We start from the raw sequence: 20,384 nt of genomic DNA on the forward strand, positions 1-20,384 counted from the left end.
TAGTGTCGCCTGGGAAGAAATGTCGTCAGGATAAAACCTCTTCACGACGATTTCTTCAATGTAGAATGTTCTATATATTACTATATGTATATATTTAGTAATAATACATAATTACATTAAAATAATGACAAGGAAAATTCTAATGCATGCTTTGGAAATCTATAAATATAAAAATTAAATGACTCTGTTTGTTACATTATACCTCTTGAGCCATCCTACCGATCTCAATCAAATTTTCAACATAGATGAGGTTCGAGCCTAGGACGTCTTTTATAATTTCACTTTGTCGGCACAACAATAGGGAAGGGGAGTGGGATATATATATATATATATATATATATATATATATATACAGAGCCGTAGCTAGAGATTTAGGCGCCCGGGGCGAAGTAGAATTCGGCGCCCCTACTCTCACCACACCAAGCTCTTCCTTCCTTTTTTTCTTTTTACTTATAAGAAAAGTAGCAGATATTGTTATACTATACTGAATTTTTATTAAGCTGCTTGGGCAGACCATTCCAACAGCCAAACGCGATTATTATGTATTCTTTTACAAATAAGAGCCGTTTTCAAGAGACGTATCCCGCAAGGTTTTGGCCAAGCGAAATTTTGGTTCGCGAGGTTTTGGCCCGGCGAGATTTTGCCCCGCGAGGTTTTGGCCACTCGAGGTTTTGACCCGGCGAGATTTTGTCACGCGAGGTTTTGGGCGGCGGTGTTTCGACCGCGAGATTTTGTCCGTATCCCGGGCACGCCATACCTGTTGTTCCTATGAGTTGGATATTTGGCAACACGAATCAGTGCACATCGTCAGCAAGTGCAGACAACAACATACATTGTTCCGTTGGTAAGATGTCAAGTTTTGTGCCAAAGAGCATATGCGGGAAGTTCTGCTTTTTTGCTTCCATTTGAAGAACTCGGCTGACGAATCGCATGTGGAGGCCTATGGTGACAGTGCTGTATCGGAAACAACGTGCCAAGATTGGTTTCGTCGGTTCAAAAAGGGCAGTTTTGACCTGAGCGACAAGAAGCGTGAAAATCGATCTCGGAAGTTTGAGGACCATCAATTGCAGGCTCTTTTGAACGAGGACGATACCCAATCGCAAAAAATGCTTGCTAAGCAATTGGGTGTTACTCAAGCGGCCATTTCCATGCGTCTACATTCCATGAGAAAGGTTCGAAAGATCGGAAAATGGGTGCCGCATGAATTGACCAATCGACAGCTAGCGAGACGCCAAAACACATGCGAAATCTTGCTCGCCCGACAAAACAGAAAGTCGTTCCTGCATCGAATTGTGACGGGCTGTGAAAAGTAGATATATTTCGGGAATCCTAAACGCAAGAAATCGTGGGTTGATCCTGGCCAACCCTCCAAATCGCTTCGGACGGAAGACGATGCTGTGTGTTTGGTGGGATCAGCAGGGTATCGTCTACTTCGAGCTGTTGAAACCTAGTGAAACTGTCAATGCCCACCACTACCACCAGCAACTGATCAAATTGCATCATGCTCTGTGTGAAAAAAGGCTGGAGTATCAACAAAGCCATGATTTTTCACAAGATGATTTTTCTCCACGACAAACTTTATCGCTCAACGTCAACAGTTTTCCAGAAATACTTGGAGACACTCAACTGGGAGATGCTATCCCATCCTGCTTATATCATCAGACCTGGCCCCTTCCGACTACCATCTGTTTGCGTCGATGTGCCACACCCTCGCTGAGCAGTACTTCGATTCGCATACAGACGTCCGCAAATTGCTTGATGAGCAGTTTGTTTCGGAGTTCTTTTTTTTTTTTTTTTTTTCGTGGTATCCACAAATTGCCCGAGAGGTTGGAAAAATGTGTAGCTGGAGGGGGCAAGTACTTTTAATAAATTTCTTCTGCTTTCTATGGACAAAACATGCTTTTCTGACTAGAAAACAATGGATTTAAGCTTATACACGTGGTACAAGACGTTCAGCCAACTTTTACGAGCAGTGTATTGGCTAAAATATTCGCTACTTAATTATTCGTAACCGTTATTATTATTATTATTATTATTATTATTATTATTATTATTATTATTATTTGTAATGAACAGTTATTATACCGTAAATTAGAATTTTAAACGTTCAAATTTAAGTTATCCACATGTGCCAAGTTGAATAGATTTCTTTCAGTGCTATATCGTGAAAATGTAAAGTGTTTTTCTGCAAGTGAAGAGCCGTGTCGACTTCAAATTATATTATTTGTTGATTGCACTTAATATTCATGTGACGTATCTTTGCAAATTCTATCATCATTTGAAACACTGATCGTATAAAATTTTAAAATTAGAGGCTACATTTCTCTTTTCATTGTTTCTTTAACATTTCTGTGATTTAAGTCTCAAAGTATTATAGCCACCTCAGTATGATCATGCTCATTTGAATCGTGGAGTATTGGAAATTCAGTTTGTGGTGATATCAGCATTAAAATGTACTGTCCTGTCCTGATCTGAGTTGATATTGCTTTGAATTTTGGAATCAAGATTCATAAGAATTAAATTCTTATTTTATTTTATGCGTATAAACTGAAATTTAAATGCTATGGAAATGAAGCATCTTGTTACAACCGTTATAAATAAATAAATAAATTTAAAAAAAAATCAGACAGTGTCCTTTGTATGGGACCTTTTATTTTACTAACGCATGCTGTATTAACCTTACAAGAGCTCCGTCGTGAACATATGATTGCGAATTCGACTTTAGCGTGGGAGACTGGTTTGATTCTCAACGAGAGTTCGTGGTTCGGATCCCACGTTACGCTGTAAACCATGGCATATGTTGCCTCAGAACTCAAATAGACACTAAACTTCGAATTAACCAACCAGCAGAATAGTCTTCTTGGGAATTAGAATTTCTTTAGTATTATTTAGTCTACCTTTATTTTTTAAAGTCCATGAATAATTCGTGTATTGTACTGTCTTATTTCCACTTTTTTGTCTAGTATATATTTGATCTAGTATATGTAGTTTACTGCTATTACGTGTAAAGTCAGATTTGTAATCTATCAGTTTATCTACATATCGAAGCTAAGCTATAAAATCTTGGACAATATCTTTTAGCAGATTGATAGTAGCGAAGTTCTTCAATAATTATTTCAGTTCATGTTTTTGCCTCTTTTAACCATTCAAACCATTAGTTATTGTCGTAAAAATTTCCTCTTTCTTTCATATTAAACAATTAGTTGGTGAATCTCTGTGACTAAGTTTGTTCCTCCGCATCTTAAGTAGTTGGGCCGGAAATAGAATCAGTTTCTAGGTATTTATTGTTCTGTAATGTTTTAATAAATTTATCAGTCTCTAGGAAGGATTGTTCCTTGAGCAAGCGGTGTACATGTTACTATTATTCTTCGGTTTTCGCGAACATTGGGACATCGAAATTAGGCTACCATCTACCAAAAATGTATGCAGGATGAGTTATATTGTTCATATGTTATCCTGAACCAAATTCAGTCCGAGTTGAAACTGTGAATATCATATATTTATATATATTTCAATTTTACCTTGTATACATTCTCCCTTCTTTCACTAAAAGTACGAATAGTTTCGCGTTTATTCTTCGTAGAACTTCCCGTGCTTTCAGTGCTTGGATTCTGAAGTCGTTGTTACCTAGCACGCTTTAGTTATTCATCCACGTATTCATCGAACAACAGTTTACAATTTCTGACTCTCATATGAAGGATTGAGTGCCAGATTATCCTATGTGTCACGTTCATTATTTCATATTGGCTGTGACTTGCGTGTGTTCGAAAATGTATAACATGACTAGGTAACTGCATTTAATAAAAAAAAATAAATAAAATTTTACTGAGTTGTCCAGATTCATAAAAAGAACACTCACAAATTGGAGTTTACAGTTTTGTTAGGTATGCAAATACTTGACTCTTGAGTTCAGAGAAACGGACAAATTACATAAATCTAATGATTTCGTCAGTATGCGGAATATGGTAATTCAAAGCAGGTGCTGTTAGAAGAATAGACGTTAATATTTAATTCTCTAAGGAATAGTTAAATATAATAATTATTTTCAACATAAAGTTTTTATACACCAGACGATGCTTAAAGTTGTTGTAGATAATATGAAATTCAGAGTGGACAAATGTGATGACTGAAATGAGGATCAAACGCGGGTCTCCGGTTTACTGTGCTGGTTGTAACTATGATACCAGTTGTGCTCTCTGATCAACTACACATGCTTACTGTGTGGTTGGTGTACAACCACTTAAATTGTACCAGAATCCTGGTTCCTGTTAGGATTCAACAAGCCTATGTATAAGAATGAACGCCAATGACAGTAGAATTAGATACAAGATCATCCGCTTAGGTATGAGATTCAAATGACAAGTGGTATGTGTAAAAGGTTTATGGTAGAGAAACTACATACCTTACTTTACCTTTTCAGTGTATTCATGATACACATGCGGAGTGGGTAGCATTATAGTTAGCACCATCTAAATAATCCAGAGTTCCCTTGTTTGATTCTTGATGCAATCCTACTTTGTCACTCCTTGGATGCCATAGAATTTAAAAGTATGGATGATATGGTGCAAAGAAGGAAACGGATGTTTTCTTACATTCTCGTTTGAAATATTGTATATTTAAAACTTGTATCCATAATAGTGAAATTTGGTTATGGGTTTCCTATTAAAGTTTAAAACATTCCTTTAGGTACGATAAAGAAGTATTGTAAGTGGAAAAGTTTGTTAACTACACAAATATCCAATTCCCTCCAGAAGTTTGGAGACACCCTAGAAAATTGTACATTACAATGAAAACACATAATATAGATTATTTATGTTCTTCTGGAAGGGTTTGTAGCACGAATGGGAACAGAAACGTACCTTATGCAATACTCGTACAACATGGAGCTTCTATTAAATTTTAGATTCTTTCAAGTAACTGCCTTTTGCCTTAAAGGCTACCTTGCTTATTCTCGGTATACGCTGGATCATTTTTCGAAGGATTGATGTGGGAATACATTGCCATTCTTGCTGGAGAACTCCCTACAGATGCGTAGCACTCAATATATAATGTTTGCGGACATTCCAGTTTAATTCATTCCATAGTAGTTTATGGGTTGCAGATGGCTGATTTGGCAGGCCATTCCATGGTTTGGAATTTTTTTTTTCTTCACTACGGTCTCCACATACAGATAACTTATGTATGTTAGAGACCTGCACGGGCCGAATTTTTCGGCCCGAGTCCAATCCAGCCCGGGCCCGAAAAGTTTTGGAGATTTTCAGCCCGGCCCGGCCCGATAAGTTTTTTACAAGTTTTTGGCCCGACCCCGGACCGATAAATTTTTAAAAAAATTAGCCCGAGCCCCAACTTAGTATTAAACTTGACCTAATCCTCAGAAACATTTTCTAAACTCTGGTTCACAACCTGACGCTTGCCTTCCGAATGGTACCATTGCCTCCTAGAACTTTGCCTGTCATCGAGAGAACAAAAACTCCATTTCCTGTAAAAAAAAAATTAACTTAACTGATTTTTAGCATAAAGTGAAGATGGCAATATTGTTTAGCGACAGGCAAAACTTCCCTACCCTTTCTTGTCATATTTTGGGTTCAATGAAGGTCAAGGTGAGCTCAATTTACCGCGCAATGTCTGCAATCCTCTGTAGTGAAAGTGGAGCCGCTAAGCAACACAAACTGTAAATAGCTATTCCATTCTTTGTAACATTTTTCACGCACACTTTTTCAACGTTTGGCTTTATTCGAATTATCGTTTAACGAAAGTCAATAATTATTAAAGAATTGCAATTAATCGGTCCCAGCCCGACCCGACCTGAAGAGAAATCAGTGTCGGCCCGGCCCAAAGAAATAACAGAGTCGGCCCGCCCAAGCCCGGCCCGTGCAGGTCTTTAATGTATGTTTTGAGTCGTTGTCTGCTTGTGAAACGAATACGCTCCGAAACAATCAGACGCGTCCAAATGGTGTGGCGTGTCGTAGGATGATGCTCTGATAATCGCTTTTCATGTTTCTCTCGATTTTCATCAAATCTTACATTGTTTTCCCTCCGAAACACCTCCATACTATAACTGAACACCCTTCATACTTCACAGTTGGAGACATGCATTTAGTCTACAGGCTCTCCGGAAAGATTCCACACAAATTGATGACGCATACATCCAAAAATTTGAAACCTTAAATTATCTGTAGATAGCACCCTTTCCCAGCCCTTCTCTATCGAGTTGTTGTGACTTTAGTCCACTGAAATCGTATCTTCTCATTAAAACCCTCAATACTAGCTTTTGTGCGGTTACATATCCTTTAAATTTCTTCTCAGTTAAGTGTTATGTTACTGTTGACTTACTTATAGGGGTGTTGATTTCAGCGGTCAAATGGCGGATAGTTTTGAGTCTATCGCACTTGGTTGTTTCTTCCAAGAATTTATCCTCACTCTACAGTGTTTTTCTAGTATTCCAAAAGCGAGGCCGATCATTATAGCAGCCCGTTTCTCGATACCGGTGAATTGTCTTCACAGCTCCTCTGACGGACAATTTCAATGCTCTTGCTATTTCCCGCACGCTATACCCTTCTGTGTGCGAAGTGATTACCTTCATTCGCGAATCATGCGAAATGTGGCACTTCTGTGCCGTTAATGGTGCACTCGTTAGTCAAAATGTTAATACTCACTTGAAAAACACACAAAGAACAATTGAGCCCACTCATCACTTCCTGGGTCTTGAACGTACCGTTTCAACAGGAAATGTAATCCGTTGCAACCATTCAGATCGATGTGTTTGCAGTGCTAGATCATAGTTGACTGGCAACAGCTATCAAACCAATAACAGACCTGTGATGGTTTTGGTGTCACGTCATGCTTTTGCAACAAGAATCAGATTCTACCCTAACGGAATGTGATTTACCGTTATTCAACTTTTTTATCTGTGTTACTACTAAAAACTTCCACAGATCGGAGTCATCCAATAGTTTTCCCGTAATAAATAAATTTGTTTGGTCTGGTGGGTATATGAAACATCCAGAACTAAAATCCCACTAACTTTCAGTTTATCATTATTATTATTTTTAAGAATCGTTGTACTTTTTAGTTTTCGGGTCTCCCATGGAACTTCGGTCACGAAGGTGACAGGGAGTAAAATAAATTAAAATATCAAGAAAAATAATGAAAAGAAATGTACTTGCTAGAGAATAGCAGTGTAATTTGCCTATAACTTGCCTTTTTCAGTTGTTGACGTTGCTTGTATGCAATGGAATAACTGATTGTTTTTTCTGCAAGTGTAGGAAGTCAACTCCTGTTAGTGTTGATATTGCATCAGTATTCACATTATTTTTTAATCACGGTCTTTCAGTTGTATATTTTAACCAGCCTTTGCCTGTGTTAAATATTTGTTATTTTAGAAGAATGAACAAATTTTCATGCACCAATCTTAGGATTATATTTTTAGGTTCAAATAAAATTGTAAATCTATGATATTGTTCGTTTAAATTTTGATACACTTAAAACTGGGTCTGGTGGTTAGTATATCAATTTTCTTAATAAATAAATAAAAAATAAAATAAATAAAAAAATATTCTTTTTTATGGGGGGCAGCAGTGATCTATCTCGTAGACCTATGCGGTTTTTTATAGTACGTAAAACAGCTCATGAATTCGTTATTTTTTTTCTCCGAAGTTGTAATACTATAAATGCTAGTTTCAGGTTTGTCCATACATACATACAAACAAGCAACAATAGACAATATGTTACCTTCACTGTTCCCCGGTGAATCCATTCCCTTATATTTCTTCAATATGTTGATTTCTTGTACTCTTGTTTTTATCCTCCGTGAACAAGGCTCCCCTGTAAACTTAGAAATTCAAGGAATTTTCAGGATTCGGAATTAAAAGTAAGTGAGGTGATTGTTAATACTCGTGAGTATTAGCATATTGTCTGAGATTAACACTAGTTGCCAACTTACGCTTGCCAAATAACTCACAATCAAATTACTTTATTCCACACTGAAGTACAGTCATTTGACGACCTAACCTTGACTCCTTCCTTTTTACCCGTTATTTTTTATTTATTTACATATTTATTTATTTATTTATTTTTATTTTTCTCTCTATTGAACCTCCATGACTAAGGCCCTAGGGAATAGCCGAAAATTATAAAGTGCAAGGATTCCGCAATAAATAAAAAATGATTGACATTGCAGGTAAAAAAAAAAAAAATAAAATAAAATAAAATAAATAAAAAAGCGTGTTTCCACACTGATTTCATTATGTTTATTTTTACAGGTAATGGTTGCTTATGGATGGTTCCCATTTCATTTAGTACAAGTAAAGATCCGGAGGCAGTAGCCCATCAGATAGTGTTACAGTCCCGCGAAGCTCAAGTTGTGCTCCGTGATATTTCAGACCAAGACTGGGTGAAAATAAATCCGGGGACAGTTGGTTATTATCGAACTCAATACCCATCGAATATGTTAACTCAGTTTGTTCCAGCAATCCGTGACAAGACATTACCTCCGTTGGACAGACTGGGACTTCTGGATGATCTTTTTGCCTTGGTAAGTACAATTTTAAGAGTCGTAGATTTAGTAGTAATTATGGAGGATTTATGTCACTTATTACAGGCTTAAACAAGATTCTAGCTCATCTAGCCTCTGCTTGCTTGAATTAATTCATAGTAGAACTACTTCCTGCAATAGTATTGCTACGCAAACTTATGCTTTCCACAGACAAAAGAGAAACCTTGTTAGAACTTTTCCTTCAAGAAATAGGGATGTATATAAGTGCTTCATCAAATAGGGAGGCTAAGAAATAGGATGAAAAAAAAAAAAAAATGAAAGAACAAAACAGTAGCTGTGAAGCATCCAGTTGGGCGCCATATTGAAATTCAGATTGACGTTATATGTAGTGAATTTAGTAGAGAAAGCTACAACGTTCATATTAGGATATCGGGAAAAATGCACAGTTTTGGAACTAGGGCGTTCCAAAGTGTGAATAAATCATTGCAGCACACGTCACTTTGAACACAAGGAGCTGTAGAACTAGCGGTCCAAATTGTTGCAATATCAATAATGTGAAAGAAGAACTATATTTTAAATTTGATTTTGGCGTCCAAAATAGGTTCATCTTTTGACATAATCGTGAAGACTTTTTTAGTCTATGCGCTCAGTATTCGTAAAAGTTGGTTTCAAATTGGAATCAGTCCCAAGTTTTTCAGCTAATGATGTAGCATCCAAAAGAAAATTTTGAAATGAATCATCATTCTGACATTCTTAAGATTTTCAGAAAATTTTACAAAGTTGACACGGTAGTAGATAATTCCATTTTTATGCTTTGCAGCAGCTTACTAGCGACATTGATTTCGTTCAAAATATAGTGCCATATAACTAAACAACATAGAAATTTAAAATCCATAAACTTAAGAGCAAAACTTTCAGCTTCGTGTCTCGTCATTTTATCTAATGTTTCATCTTCGGCAGTATCTATGAAGGCATCGTAATATTTGTCAACATAGTATCTTAAGTGTCGAATGGTTTCGATCCTAGATTCCCAGCAGGTAGCACTTAGTGGCTTGGGTGTTAGAAATATAGTATGTTTCTTTAGAATTGCTCATCGGAATGATAATGCTGAGAAAAATACACAATTTCTGAATTATTTCAATGAATAAATTTCCTTCACTAGATGACATATTTGCGTCGTTGGCAACGGTTGAGAAAATGAAAACAACAAGGGATGAAAAAAGCTCTTGGATTTAAATTGATGCATTACTGAACTCCCGAATGTTTTCCTTTCATCTTAGACCCATTGTCATAACCCTAATCGCGCATGTTTGCAATCTGAATATTCATATCTGATATATATATATATATTTTTAAACAATGCAGTTATATATATATATATATATATATATATATATATATATATATATATATATATATATATATATAAACAATGCAGTTGGTTAAAACCCAACCTGTAGTGGTTTCTACAGAAATTAAACCAAGAAAATGCTCGTGAATACTAATATGATCTGGGTTTGTGCTAACAAATTTTACAATTAGTGTTAACTGTTTGGTACGACTTACGTCAGAAGTACAATCTGCAAATATACTGTAATACCATAGAAACTATTTCATCTTATGGCCTCAGAGAGGAGAGAAATCAATTCATTCTGAATATTGTTCCTCAGGGTGATGGACAGACGATCCACGGGTTACCCTCAGTAAATGTTCAGATATAGCAGTGTCAATCTTGCAATTAATTCAACAAGCTTTAAAAAGTTACCGTTATTAAACGCATACACTTCCGTCAGATTAACCACGAAAAGGCAAACACCGTTCTACCAAAAACTGAACAATAACAGTTAGGCGTTCTATTACGTTCCTCCAATGGCGAATTTCAGCATTTAACAACTTTTTTGAGTTGAATCGATTGATTCTAATTTTAATGTAAACGCCAATTCAATCCATTTCTTATGAGACAATAATTGATTTTTCATGTTCATTAAGATAAACATATAAATGCCCCCAATCATTATATCCATTAAAAGTGATTAGAAAAATATTATTAGTGGAGAACAACTTGAAAAAAAAAGTCTTTCTATAGAGTACATTAATCATGATCTATTAATATGTTTACCATTTTTCAGTTCACGTGTATAAAGGTTCCGCGAAAATTTTCTACCATTAGAATTGCGTGGAAAAACAAAATCAGTTCCTCGTCCCTCTGGCGGACCTTTGCATACTATCTTCACTACTTCGGCATCAGGTAAAGATTGATTCCACCGTGCCGGAGCAGTATGAATTCCAAATTCATTGGAATTTTTCTTTTAAGTATGCTTTCATTGGTAGGAATTTCGTACGAAATTTTATGGTTTTTAAAGTAAAGTCCACGAAAAGGTCATGAAATTTTATTTTGGAATTTTAGTAGACACCCTGGTATTGCTCTGTCCGCTATTAGAAGAACTTTCCGATACTTCATTTTCGGTAGTTTTACGTACCGGTAATACATTATCCTGCACCGGTTACATTTTGCTATCCAGTTTTTAAATATTTACGCAAAACCCCACTTTGTTGCAAAATATTGCGTTCTTTTCCGATATCAGCACCCGATAATTTATTCCGTAACATATCACAAGGTTAACGATTTACATCTATTAATTACCAGTTTGTCACAGAAAATTAGTTATCACTGCACTATTGAACAGCAAAGAGAAAGGAAAGAACACTTGCACTCAAAAAGGCCTAAACACTACAAATACAGTGTCGTTGTGTCTTTATTTTTTTCTTTAAATAATAATCTATTATGTTAATGAAAAATAAGCAAACACGCCTGTAGAGGAAAGATGGTAATCCTTTTTATAGAATTCAATATCGATCTTCAATCTTAGTGTATTAGTTTGCAATTCCAGTGCAACTAGCTCTTTTATCTTGATTTCTTGATTTTTCTTCTACATTTTTTTTATAACTTTCAATGATAAAAAACTTGTTTGTGACAAAGACAAGACTAGTTTTAATATCAAAACTATGCTAACTAACTAAATGGAACAGATATTCGCTACTGTTCGAGAATTGAATTCTTGTATTTGACAAGAATCAAGCAATTCATGCTGGGATTTGTTTGACCATTTTCTTTAGGACTATCCATGTGACCTTAAACTAATGCGATCTAAACATGATTTACGAATGTAGTATTCAAATAGGTCAGTTTGGTGACTTTAACTACCATTATCATGAGTCTGTTTTTAACAAGAAATATTTATTTTACATAATACAGCTATAAAAGATTTTGCCGTCCCTCGAAACTTTTTTGCCCCGTGCAAATGCACGTGTTGCACATATGGTAGAGCCGGCCCTAATATGTGTACATTATATTAACTTAATTACTTTGAAGGATTTAAAATTGCTGATTTTTATGTATTTGGGTTCTTTGAACTTGTCTTAATTATTTTTCGCGATTTCTATTGTGCTTTCATCTGTTGTCGAGGAAGCTACGCATAGTACTTGTAGGCGCTGTCATGATGGTTGAAGGTCAATCACAGAGGCTGTTTTATTTTTACCGAAAAAAAAAAAAATTACAAACGTCATCCTTCTGCTTTAGTGATGTATTTCGAGTCTCTAAATTACATAGGTTACAATGATATTTTCGATCACTGCCATTTTTTTTTTTTTTAAATTTTTACATACAGATTTCAACAGTAATTTATGATGTATACAAATGTGCACAGTAGGTCTCAGTGGTTGTTGTATTGCAGTTAACCTTATATTCTGATTATAATTCGAACTATGCATTTACGAGTTTTTGTACAAACATAATAACAATTATTGACTATTTCTTCAATTGTTTTGAATAAACAGTGTTGACATTTTCTTTACTATTTGCTTTTATTGTAGAAAGAAATGTATTTCCGTTGTGCAGCTTTCAGCATTTTTGTTCGCGCCTTGCTTTATATGTACAGTATATGTAACTAAAATATGAATTTCAATGAGAGGTAAATCACAGGTATATAGTTACATCAATTCTTGTTATATTACACACGTACATACGAACTTTATTGGTATTGACAACACTGAAAATCATTGTCTTCAATTGTAATAAGTACAGGATTTTTTTTTTTTTCAGTTTCTACTTTTTTGTGTGAAAAATTAAAGCAATAAGAGTGAAGAGTGAAGAGAGTATATCAAAACCTTTCACCAGTTCTTCACCCAAACAGGAATAATTTACATAAGAATATTTTTTGATTCAAAGTAGTTAGGTTATTCAAATGTGTACGTCCCATAATTCTGTTAATATGACAGCTGCAAACAAAATGGCGAAAGCTGTCATTTGGTAAAAACAGGAAGTATAATAGTGAGGTCGCGGTAATTGCGAATATTTTCGGATAATCAAAGGTTGAACAAGAAGGGAAGAACACTTGTGTTACAGCATATTATAGTATTTTCAAAGCTAGAAACAAATTGACGTTTGGAGAAGCACGTGGTACGTTGTTGCCACTTCGTGCACATCCCGGTGAGTCATCAGCTGGAACTGTCCTGTGAGTCTTAACTAAAAGGAAGATCTCTAAATATTGGTTTGTTTGGATGGATGAATGATATGTTTGTCGTCCTAGTTTGTGCATATTGGGAAGGAGGGGGTGCTGTATATATGTTTTTTTAATTACTTCCACGCACAAAGAAACGAAAAACTAAAATAGCTTCTTTCCTTCTGAAAATATGTGTTTAGCAGCGGCAATATTGGAATGTTAAGGTCTGTTTCCAAGGGAACCCTCCACCCACTGTTGCTAAAATGACATTCTGATTCGACCCTCGCTGAGTGACCGCAATAACTATATGACGTAGATTCCCTTCTTCAAAACAAATCTGCACATGTTTTTGAGCTGTCAATTTGTTTGTAGTTTTGAAAGCACTTTAATTCGGATTACTGCGGCCCCAATATATACAATCCGTCCATTAAGTTTCGAAACTGCGGGTATAAAGAAGAAAAAAGAAACAGAATAGCCGTAACGACATGCTGTTATTCCTTATACGTCACTCCTTTTTCGATATAAGTAGTGGCACGGGTGTAGAGCTGTGAGATCCCCTTCTGAAAGCCTTGTGTAATCTTGTTCTAGACTACACAAATATGGGAATAATTTCACACTTGGGTATCTGATATTTGTTCGGTGAAGGTGCGCGGTGCTTCAAAGGACCAGTCCTCGCATCGAAGAGAGGAAGCCTTTGGTAAGTGATTGTAATGGAACTGAAATGCTATTGAGTTGATACGACTGAATTGTTTGAGGTTTAGGTTCGTGGTAGTAATAGGTTATCCCTATCGGAGAATGCCGATAAGAGAATCTTGAAGTGATTGTGGGACTGTATGTGGAGGAGCAAATTGGTCAAATTATAAAGTAAGGAATGGTTGATTAGGTGAGGGTCAGGGTTGTTTTGTTTAAAACAAATGATTAAAACTTGTTTTAAACACTTGCATTTTTAAGGCTTGTTGTAAACATGTTTATTTTTATTTTATTTTATTTTTGTAAGAAAATTGCCAGACAAAGAAAATAGTCAAAAAGGACTCCCTATTCAGGAGACCACTTTCTTCCCGTGTGAATTTTTTGATTTCCCGTGGCTGCAGCAGGTCAATGTGGGTCTACAATTTATTTTGTCTCTTTTTTCCCTTGTTTTAGCGTTTAATGTATTGTTTAAATGTTTATCAGTTAACTTGCGAGAAAGAGCAGCAGTCGAAGTTGATTATCAGTCTTCGTACAATTTGGAATCGTTTAACATAAATTTTACGGGAAGGAAAAAGGATATCATTTGGAGCAAATTTATTAAAGTAACTCAGACTTCGTCAGATAAGAAAACGACTATACGAACTCGTTGCAAAGCGTGTAAGAAATGGTTGCTTCAGTTCAAAGAATGAACAATTATTATGAAAAATGCAAAAAACTGGAAATCCGAACAGATGGTAGAAGTGTTGATCCGAAAATTGCTTCTGATGATTCTAACGTCAGTGATGTGGTTGTGATGCAACCGGGCACTTCAGGTATGAATTAATTTTGTATCATCAATTCCTTTTTCATTTTCTTATGAACATTTTATTTCATCCCCCTCTTCCACCTTCGTTCTAAATTTCCTTAAAAACTTTATACCCTGGCATAGCTTATAATGAAGGGATCAGACAAGAAAGCGCAAGGTATGGCAGTTACCCGCGTAACTATCCTTTAAAGCGTAATATTTATTGTCACATCATTGCCGAACGTCAGTAAAGCTCTTGGGATGACTTGATCTACATTTGTTTGTCTGTAAGTATGTACCACGCTACAAGGCGCAATTTTCGATCTTTTAACATTAAATTTTGAGGGTAGAGGTACAAGACGTCCGTAATTTGATGTATAGATTTTGACTGCAATTCGACGTAAAATTTCAAAATTAGTGGTTCGGATCCCACTTTGAACAATAAGCCTTGTTTCATATATCCTTGCTACTGATGCAAAACTATAATCAATCAAACCAAACAAACTAATTTTATGCGTTTCGAACAAACTTGGGTTGCAGGATAAATTTAGCTCTAGCTCAGTTTTTTTTTTTTTTTTTTTTTTTTTTTTTAATGAGCTGTTTAGAGCACAAGGGATTCAAGTGCATTTTCAGAAAGGTTCATCTTTGCTCAGCAAACGTAGTATCTTCGTATCCAAGAGTCCGAAATAAATGAAGCAAAAACTATGTGAAAGAGTGTGCTATGGGCTAGTTTCATAGAACAACCGCTAGACAAGGGTATTTCTGGAACGGGAGAACAGGAGGGCTAATTTCCCCCTCCCTGTTCATAAATTTAAGATATTAACATTATTTTGTGTATGTTGCAGCGTGGGAAAGATTAGCAAAATTTGAAAAAGAAAAGTATATTACCACAATATATTGTTTTTTAATAGGCCCACATGGAGAAATGAAATTGTATTCACCTGAGAATGTAATTGAACTTACTTCACTCACATTCGAGATAATACTCACTCAGGAAATTCGGAGCATTCTCCTTCATTTTCAATTATCAAACTACTAGCCACAGGTATCTCGTTCAATATTTCTCTTGCAATGGTGTAGATAAGATTTTCAGCTAGGGTGGATAAGACTATCAAGGTTTCTTTTATATTTTTCCACTTGAGGCAGGCCGTTCTAGCCCACAGCTTCAAGAGACATTTAGATTCTAGCAGCGAGTTGTTAACAAATTTACTGAGCAAATAACCAATTTCCGTTTTGTACAAATTACATACAGTAATGGAGAATGCCTTGTAAAAATTTGCGAACATTTTCTTGCCGGTTTCTTGGTTTCGTACCGGTAACAGACATCACCAGTCTAGGACTCACAGAAGTAATAATTAAACAGCTAAAGGAAATGAACATTCCTATCGAAGACATGAGGGGCCAAGGGTACGACAATGGTTCCAATATGAAAAGGTTCTGGTATTCAGAAGAGAATTTAAGAAATAAATTCCCAAGTCTTCTCTGCTCCTTGTGGTAGTCATTCACTAAATATTGTCTCAAGGATGCAATTACAGCATCTTAGTACGCCGTTTTATTTTTTCTGCAGCTAAAAAAGTTCATGACTTTTTTTCTGCGTCAGTTCAACGTTGGGCCATACTAAAGGAACATATTAGCAGATTCACTTTAAAACTGTTAAGTACCATAAGGTGGGAGAGCCGAATTGATGCTTTGATTCAACTTACGGGTTAGATATCAAATAGAGGAGGTTTATGATGCCCTACTTCAAATAAGTAACGACAATAGAACAGATAGAATGGTCACCCACGATGCGCTGTGTATAGCAAACCAGCTGTGTGGCTACTTTGCTCACTCGTTATCTGGTACGACTTTTTACTCCACACAAAACATAGTAAGCAAAAGTGTCCAAAGCATTGATTCTCATGTGTCGATGCAGTCGGGTTTCTTGAAAATGTATTTGAGTACTTTGAGAAGAGAATAAATTATGCAAAGTTTCAATCTTACTTAGTTGATGCGATGAAGTTGGTATGAGCATTAGATATGGATGATCCACAGATAGGTAATACAGTGCATGCTCGAAGTCGAAAGAAGAAGAGACAATGTCAGTACAAGGCAGAGTTATTGAAGATACACAAACAAGGTACAAGATCGATTTTTATTACAAAGTTCTAGAAGTGATTGTGTTAGCTTTAAGAGAAAGGTTTGAGCAACTTAAACATCACAGTGAGTATTTCGATTTTCTTTACGATATAAGATTACTTATATCTTAAAGATATGCCACCTGAACTTTTATCTGAAAAGTGTACTAAACTTGCCAGCATTTTAACACACGAATAATCTAAAGATACTAACCCCAGTGATTTGAAAGACGAACTGACAGAAGTGTTATCCGCTATAATTAAGCCTAAATGTTCACCAAAAGAGACTTTAAAATTAATTAAGGAACATGACTGTGCTCCTAATGTCAGTGTTGCACTTAGGATTTTGTTAACCTTACCGGTAACAGTGGCAAGTGGAGAAAGAAGTTTTCCGAAACTTAAGCTTATTAAAAACTATATACGTTCTTTCTTGTATGAAACACACTTGAGTAGTCTAGCGATATCAACAGTACACGAATTGGCTGGAACATTGGACTATGCGAATGTGATAAAAGAATTTGCTCATAACAAAGCAAGAAAAGTTTCTTTCAATTAAGGTGTGTTAAATTTATGTCTGTGTATTGTGTTCAAGTACATTATAGGATTTAGGTTAATCACTTAGTTTTGCCTTAATATCTGATTCACTATATTATTTTCATCTTCCATACTCTATTGGAAACACCTTTTGATATAAAATAAACTTAAAATTCTTAGTCGTGACTAAAGCATACCTCTTTCATTTTATTTTCTGTATGCGCTGCTGTACATCACAGATATACAGCGAAATCGAGCATACTGAATATTGTGTCATGTATGGAGTCGTTTAAATATTATGCAGGCATTCGAAAGAAGTAGTTCATTTTTTTGTTTACTTTTCCATTTCTTACATGTTTTTAAATGGGCATATTACTTTTTCGTGACACTTGAACGTCTTCTGTCCAAATAAAGTTTGCGGATTAAAGGAGCGGCATGTGAAAGTACCGCCCAGGGCGGCAAAACTGCTAGCACCGGCCCTGATAATTACGTTAAATAAATGCAGAGTGTGTCAAAAAGAATACACCGACGGAAAACGTCATATCTTCGCAACCACGAATCCGAGACGGAAGAAAAACTACGTGAAAAGGTGCAATCTAGAGTTTTATGATTGCCGCTACAGAGGGGTGTCTGTTTAGAGGTCATCCGACCCCCTACCCCGAATTTCAGATTTTGGGTCAGTAATGCAGATTGAAAAACCTTTTGATGAGCAAGGTGCAGTAGAACAAATTTGAAGCCCTTACACCGAATAAATACAGATTTTGATCAGTTATAAGCCATCTCCAATGGCCGTAAGGAGCTATAAGCCTATATTGCCCTTTTTACAAGGAAATAAGAGAACTTGACGGTGTTCTAAAACTTCAGAGTGATTTGAATAACTGCTATTTATGGAGTGTTGAAAACAAGTTACATTTTAATATAAATAAATGTAATGTAATCACATTTTCTAAAAATAGAAACCCTGTACATTACAATTATACCCTAACAAACACTATTCTTAATAGAGTTCAGGAAGTAAATGATTTGGGTGTCATTGTAAATACTAAATTGTGTTTTAGCGCTCATATAGAAAAGGTTGTCAATGAAGCTTTCAAATCTCTAGGTTTTGTGATAAGAAGTACTAGAGATTTTAATAATCCATATGTCATTATTATGCTATTCAATTTTCTAGTACGAAGCAAACTTGATTATGCAAGTATAGTTTGGACTCCGTATTATAAGCAGTACATTGCAAAAATTGAACGGATTCAGATTAAGTTTTTAAGATACTTATATTACAAAACCTATAGAATAAACTCTTATGAAAATAAAATATCGTATGCAACTCTTCTAAGTTTATTTGATGTTGGAACATTATCTGCTAGACGAAGGTATTTTCAACTTATATTTCTTTTTAAGTTAGTAAATGGAATTGTTGATAGTCCTGAGTGTTTGCATTTATTAAATTTTAATGTTACACATAACTGTTTGAGGACAAGATTGCCATTTATTTGTAAAAGATCCAAAACCATTGCACATTTGAATACACCTTTGATAAGTATGTGTAGACTATTTAACAATTTAATACAAAATAACATTGAAATTGATTTTGCTATGCCATGTATTGCCTACATAAGATCGCTTATAAAAATTTTACCACGTTTAGATTATCTATAGTACTGATATTTCTATATCTACTTATGTAAGTCTTCAATATTTGAACAATTCTCCTATTGTTACTATTTTGAATTTGCTTAGTAACAATTTTGTATATTTAAAAAATTGCTATGATAAGTTGGTTTATGGATTTTGTTACCCTTGTTCACTTAAAGATGGCTTTATAAATCTACTTTAGAAGTATCTCACTGATCCTGTGCTCAAAAATTATTTTATCAGACTTCTAATGTATTTTCTATTGTTTTTGGTCGTATGTGATTTGATAGTTTGTGTATATTCTCTTTCTGGTATTTTATTCACATCTTGCTCTCTCTCTATGCATTCAGCATTTTGCCGTTATATGTTCTGATGTTTTCTTGTGGATATTTTTATTTATTTTTTTCTTTTTATTTTTTCTTCTATTGTTCATTTGTAGATGTAATATTAATTTTGTAAGCCTGCTGTAACTGGGATAAAATCCTGTAATAGGCAGCAATAATAAATAAATTTTGTACTTTTTTGATCCAAGGATTCCAAAGGTGGCTCTACTTTCGAGTTTCGGGCCTGTTTAAAATTCTGGAAATTGGGCCTAAGCAACTTTCCAGTTTGATTATCTCTATTTCCTCCGTATTTATTCGGTGTAAGGACCTCAAACTTGTTCTGTTGGACTGCTTATCAAAAGATTTCTAAATTTGCCTTACTGCCCCCCCAATATCTGAAATTCAGGGTGGGGGCGGCTAACGTCTTGCCCCCACTGATACCCTGTCTAGCAGCTATCATATGAAACTAGCCTACGCCGTTTCACTCGGTTTTAGTTTCATTAATTGCGGACGCTTGACTGCGAAGATATTACGTTTTGAAATAGAATTCATTTGCTGAGCAAAACTGAACCATATTGAAGATGAACTTGGATCCATTATGCCCTGAATGTCCTAAATATTACTTTTCTGCAATACAATTATTGACCTAAAAACAACCAATACATAGGCGTGCAGAAAATATTCTAAAGTTAGCACAACATGAAGTGTGCTTCAAACATTACTTTTCAAAAATTTATTATTTTATAATAATTTTATTAGCATCAGTGTTCCGAAATAGCAATCAAATTTTGCAACTAAAATTTCACCCACCTCCAGGTGACCAATTGAGTAAAAATTATTCACACGTATGTACAGTTCCGGTAACAATACAATTATGTGAGCCAAATGCCGCAAAAAAAAAAAAAAAAAAAAAAAAAAAAAAAAAAAAAAAAAAAAGTAATGTTAAATCCAATGGTCATTTGAAAGCCATTTCGCAAACCACTGGTGCAACATAAATGAGATAGCTTACGGAAATAGAAAGTCAGCATTTTGAATCCGATATGGACACTCAAAAGTCATTTCTAAAACCGCTGGTGCTGCAAAAAAATGAAATTTGGTATATTAAGGTGCATTATCATTAGTGAACTACAAAAATATTAATAAGACGGAAGTAGAGACATCCTAGGAGGCTGACAACCACTTTGACAATGTTCATGAAGAATGTTTTGAATCCAGTTTGGATAAATATAAATTCTTGGAAGTCATGGCTAATACCTGTGATTTTGGGAGTGGTAGCAACATTATCTACAGATTTTACTTTGTTGCTCA

The 20,384-nt window shown here is 35.3% G+C and overlaps 1 protein-coding gene across 1 annotated transcript in view; it reads left to right on the plus strand.

Annotated features, from left to right (window-relative positions):
- The window catches only part of Psa (puromycin-sensitive aminopeptidase), a 379,421-nt gene that overhangs the window by 135,837 nt on the left and 223,200 nt on the right, over window positions 1–20,384 (plus strand). Inside the window, exon 9 of the mRNA XM_081746220.1 lies at window positions 8,262–8,533. Within this exon, the coding sequence (XP_081602346.1) occupies window positions 8,262–8,533 (272 nt within the window). The remainder of the gene's footprint in view (window positions 1–8,261; window positions 8,534–20,384) is intronic.

This window comes from Thermobia domestica, chromosome 18 (genome assembly GCF_964235325.1).
Source record: "Thermobia domestica chromosome 18, izTheDome1.hap1.1, whole genome shotgun sequence".
NCBI classification, from domain to species: domain Eukaryota; kingdom Metazoa; phylum Arthropoda; class Insecta; order Zygentoma; family Lepismatidae; genus Thermobia; species Thermobia domestica.